Genomic DNA, 5,444 nt, shown 5'->3' on the forward strand with positions numbered 1-5,444 from the left:
GTGATTTGGAACTTTTGATTGGCATGTTTGCATGTCGTCATAATGCCCATAATAGAATGTGAAAATTAGCATCGTGAATTTTCCTAATTGCATGTTTGGATGCTAAATTGCAATTGTGTGCATCAAATCAAGGGTGTGAGGACTCTAATTGAATGTGCATATACCTAATTTTATTTGCGTGGTGCGGTGCGAGGCGTGCGGGGAAGGGGAGGAGCACAAGACGGTGTGGTTGGAGTAAGCTTAGGAGCTAAGAGTGAGGATATCCTTATTGTTCATATAGAACAAATAAGGGTATGTACACACGTTGGAAAGGGGGAAGTGGAAAAACCACCAACACATAAACTCAATGCCTCTATATAGCTCAGTAATCTCACAGCACCCCTATCCCCTAGCAAACACACACCATGATACACAATCTGCAAACAATTACTATCCAAGCCCGATCCCGACCAACCCTGACTAGACAAATCCGATTGCAAAGTAGGTTCAGATAGCCTCCATCTATAACATTGTAGAGCACCATGTGACATATAGGCAGTCAAATGGCTGCAAGGCCAACTTTTCACACTCAAGAACATGACCTGCTAGAACGAAAACCTGTTCTACAAACACCTCATCATCTGCAAGGCTGGTGTCACCTTCCTCTCTGCATGGAGCTAAATGCTCATAGGCTGCACCTGCATCAGCTTCCATAGAGTCATCTACCGGAGCTAACTCTCCACGGCTACCCACAAAATCTGGAAGTTCCAAGTACACCTCTACATGCTCACCAAGGCAAGGTTGCCCTACCCCCTGCATAGACAAATCAACTGAACACACCTCTGCTTCTACTTCTAGCTTTTGCAAGTCGTCCTCAAACACCTGCTCTTCAATTAAATTGGATGCACAATCAAAGCATACCTCTTCCTCCAATAGGGACTCACCATCACAAGACATAAGAGATGGCTGCTCGACGGGCAGATTCCCACAAGGTGCAACACTATACTTTTCTTCGACCTTCAAATGGTTGGCAGGCAACTCGCATACACTGTTCTCCACTTCATCTACATGAAAAACATCATAAGTTTCATACCTGGAAGACCGGGATTCTGTCTCCCACATGCTATCTATGTCCAAAACACTGCTAGAGCTTTGAGAGCTGCCGGACTCCTCTTTTGAACTTGCCAATTCTTGGACCACTGCTTCCTTCCTCGTTGTTGGCTCTGGAAGTGACACCTCTTCTTCAAAAACTTTTAGAACCTCGCTCTCTTGAGGAAGCAAACTGGGTGGCACTCTGAATATGCCTCGCTCCACCTGTTGAGCCGTGGTTGGAACTTCTTCTACCTCTTCTAGCGTGGCATCAACATCACGTGCTCTGATCACATTCATATCAACAAAAAAAGGAGCTTTTACCTCTTGATGCTCATCAATCTGCTTGGGCCTGGGTCCACCGACTACTGTGATTGCCGCCTGTAGCAATCCTGCCTCCATCTTCTTCTTCATCTTTCGACTCTTTGCTCTGGCAACTCTAACAGCTTCATCATAAGTGCTTGGATCTTCATAATCGACTCTCTCACGAACATAGGGATGCAAGCATGATAGAAACCTTTCGAGCTTCAAATATCCCGCATTGGTTGCTTGGGTAGCAGCCGTCAAATCCCCCCAATAAGCTTCAAATTTATCAACAAAAGCATCAAAATTGACACTTACATCCTGTTGCAAACCTTTGATCTTTGCATCTGCTTCCAAAGCCGACATCACCTTTCGATACCTTTGTAAGAACTGTTCGCAAAATCCGAGCCAGTTCTGCTTGTGCACCTCTTCTAAGCCATCGAACCAAACTTTTGCTTTACCTCGCAGCACCAAAGGCAGAGTTTGGAGCTTTGCTTCGTCACCTGGCATCCGTAGTACTGTTAGCATGAACAGCTAAAAATCGGCAAGCCAATCATCTGCATCTTCATCTCCTTTGAACACCGGTCCAAATTCCTGCTTCATTTTAACTCACGAGCACCTTATTAGGAAGCAATGAGTGGGTCCTCATTGGGGGCACCACAAGATGGAAAGGGGGAAGTGGAAAAACCACCAGCACATAAACTCGATGCCTCTATATAGCTCAATGATCTCACAACACCCCTATCCCCTAGCAAACACACACCATGATACACAATCTGCAAACAATTACTATCCAAGCCCGATCCCGACCAACTCTGACTAGAAAAATCCGATTGCAAAGTAGGTGCAGATAGCCTCCATCTATAACACTGTAGAGCACCATGTGACATATAGGCAGTCCAATAACAATCGACACTCAAATTCCTACCCAATCCTTGACATATACCCGTTTATCTTCAAGCTTGCAGACTTGTATTGTATACATCGACATCCGTATAGAAAGCACATATACAACCATCACCCTTCCTAAGCATACATTGACACGATATCATTAGGTAAGAGAGCAAAAGACAAAACAATATGACCCGGAAAGATCTCTCCTCACAAGCAAAGAGCATGAGGGCGTGTCAAGTTGATTCAATTAGCAAAAAAGGTACAAATCCCGCCATGATGCAGCATCCGATGAGTCCCTTCACATGTAATCCTCAAGTCGGACTTGGTTTCAATGTGCAGCCTTGCATAACTAGCCCCTCGGTTCTTCCTTGTCAATGGCAGACCTCTCTTTTCCTCTTCTTTTCCGTCCTTTTGTCTCCTCCAATACACCACCCCGTGCGTTTGTAGCCCCTGACGGCCCTTCCCCTTGGTGGGACCCAACTCCAGAAAACTCAACCCTGCAGTGCCTTGCAATTGACTCCTCTCCTTCCTCACGGTCCTTGGCGGCCCTCCTTCTCCCTCTTCCACATGCGCCATCTCATGGCTCCTCTGTAGCGCTGCATTGCAGCTGACCCGGGCCCACCACCTCGGCTTCCCTCAATCACCACCTAATGGCAACCTTCCCCTGCATCACCTGCAGCCATTCCTTGTCGAAACTTCGCCACCCCTGGCTGCCGCAACCTCGGCCTTCCGCCTTCTCTTGCTTACCCTGTGGCGCCACCTCGTGGCTTCCAACCTCCACCTCTGCAGTCGGCCAATAGCGACCTCTGTAGCCGGCCAATAGCGACCTCGCTATTGGTCGCTCTCTCTGTAAACTCACCTTCTTTGCAAACTGGCCGACTTCTCCTCTTATACAACTGCTGCGCCCTCCCCGCATGCAGACTCGAAGTGGCGGCTATCTCTCCATGCATGGCCACAGATGGCGCCTCCGTCCCTCGCCTTGCTCGCTGATTGCGGACAACTGCAATACCTTATATATATATATATATATATATATATATATATATATATATATATATATATATATATATAGAGAGAGAGAGAGAGAGAGAGAGAGAGAGAGAGAGAGATTTTTTAAAAAGATTTTGGGCTTGACCCCCTTGCACACGCCATACATAGCCGACCTTCGAATACCTCCTTCAACCTTTCCGCCTGCACACCCTTCGAAGCTTGAACTCCACCCCTCATAAAAAATGCGACTAGCTTCACGTCCCGTTGCCAATGACCAGAAGCAAGCCCGAGGATCACTTTTCATGCCACCGGCTTCATGATCATAAGCTGTTACCCATTCATCTTCAAGCATCACCAAAACTCGGACCTTGTCCAAGCATTCAACATATCACAAATCATGGTACTAGCCCGTGCAAGAGCCTTTAAGAGACCCGAGCAGCTGAGCTTGAAAACCCCCGTTGGTCTGCTAAAATCCACATTTGACATACACATCACGATAGTGCCGGCCATATCTTGCATCAAATTGCCACTGCAACACTTTGCCATCTGCTTGCAAATTGCTATGCCTCGACTTCCTGCACTTCCATAGATCGACACAGTTTGGCTGTACCAATGTGGACAGACAATCGGACATTGGACGTCTGGCCCCGGGCAAACGTGCAACGCCTTTACCCCAACTATAGAGGCCTACTCAATTGCACTGCTTACCCCTATTTTTTCTAGAAAGTGACTTTTGCAACAACAATGTGCATAATGCATCAAACTTGATAGCTTCAAGATTTCTTTGGGTCATAAGCCTCCAAGTACTAGCAAAAGTATGGTAAGAATCTGACAAAGAATACAGAATATTTTGCACAAGGGACCTATCAAAAATGACCTAACCCGTAAAAATTGGGTTACTCATTGATATCCTTCATACGAGCAAGGAAATGCATACTAAATACGTTTGCTCTAAACTCCTATTCAAGTATTTCACCCTCATCCAAATATCTTTGCACTTCTGTAGCACAAAGTTCAACATTCACATAGAAAATTCCATCTACTGTCGTGTCTGTATCATCATATTCAACACCAAGAGATTGCACTTCACTATGCACTCCCTCTAAATCAGCATCATCAAGTTCATGATCATTCTGCCATATTGTGAACTCCATCTCACAAAATCTTGATAAGGAAGAAGTTTTCTCCCCCTCTAAATCATCAGCAAATTCAAGGTCTGTTTGCCACATCGATAGCTCTACGTCATAGAAACTTGTCAAAGAAGGAGTTTGCACTCCCTCTGAATCATCATCATCACATTCAAGATCAGTTTTCCACTTTGATAGCTCAACGTCACAACAACTTGTCAATGAAGGAGTCTTCACCCCCTTTGAATCAACATTTTTCAGATCTTTAAACACATACTCTTACTTAACCAAGCTCTCAAAAATCTCATATATCCAAATTCATGATTGTGGTGCTCTGAATCCCAACCTTGCTTTGACTTATAGCATTTGTATCATCAATTAAATCTATGGTAGAATCTGTACCAGTATCATCAATCAACTCTATGGTAGAATCTGTACCAAAAAAAAAATCTTTATTTTGAGTCAGTAGCAAAAGTATTAGTTGTAATCTAATTTTCATGCATGTCTACTTGAATATGACTGCACTCATTCACTTGAACAATTTCTTCTTGAGCTTTAGCCACTTCATTGTTTTGATCCCTTGATTTCTTTTCCTCCTATACTACATGTATAGGTTCTTTGAAAAATTCACCTTGTGTATCTTGAGGCTGTAGAGCCTCACCCGCAAAGACTTCTACTTCATACAAGGCATCGGCTAAACCTAGCCTTTTATACACAACTTCAACTATACATGCATCATTAGCCTCTAAGAAGGTAGCATCTTGTGCAATACACTCACCAATCACAGCTTCTAATTTTGATCGTACTTGTCCTTGAATATCTGTGTAGTTTGATGGAACCTTCTTGATAGCTTGCATAATGCTCATAATTTACTTGTACAATATCTTCTTTGAAGTATTCCCAATCGTCGTTGCAGGCTTTGGTAATATCTTGAATCTATTCCTTCAAATTTGAACTCACTAACTGCTCAAAAGATCTTGTCATTAACTCTTCTGGTATCCCTCTTAACTTGGTTTTTGACCCATAACACTCTAGGTAGCCTTCTGGATCATATCCATCAAA

At 44.1% G+C, this 5,444-nt stretch overlaps 1 protein-coding gene across 1 annotated transcript; it reads right to left on the reverse strand.

The window, feature by feature from the left end:
- Nucleotides 1–445: 445 nt before the first annotated feature.
- Nucleotides 446–3,223, reverse strand: LOC147449259 (uncharacterized). Its single transcript, XM_086522584.1, has one exon. It carries the CDS (start codon nucleotides 1,897–1,899, stop codon nucleotides 502–504), a length of 1,398 nt encoding a protein of 465 aa, XP_086378710.1. The 5' UTR covers nucleotides 1,900–3,223; the 3' UTR covers nucleotides 446–501.
- Nucleotides 3,224–5,444: the final 2,221 nt, after the last annotated feature.

The sequence above is a fragment of the Adiantum capillus-veneris genome, chromosome 10 (assembly GCF_014529385.1).
Source record: "Adiantum capillus-veneris isolate H3 chromosome 10, ASM1452938v2, whole genome shotgun sequence".
NCBI lineage: Eukaryota > Viridiplantae > Streptophyta > Polypodiopsida > Polypodiales > Pteridaceae > Adiantum > Adiantum capillus-veneris.

What these genes read in the sequence shown, in the direction of transcription:
- LOC147449259 (XM_086522584.1), bottom strand. Translation starts at nt 1,899, where the DNA reads ATGCTAACAGTACTACGGATGCCAGGTGACGAAGCAAAGCTCCAAACT.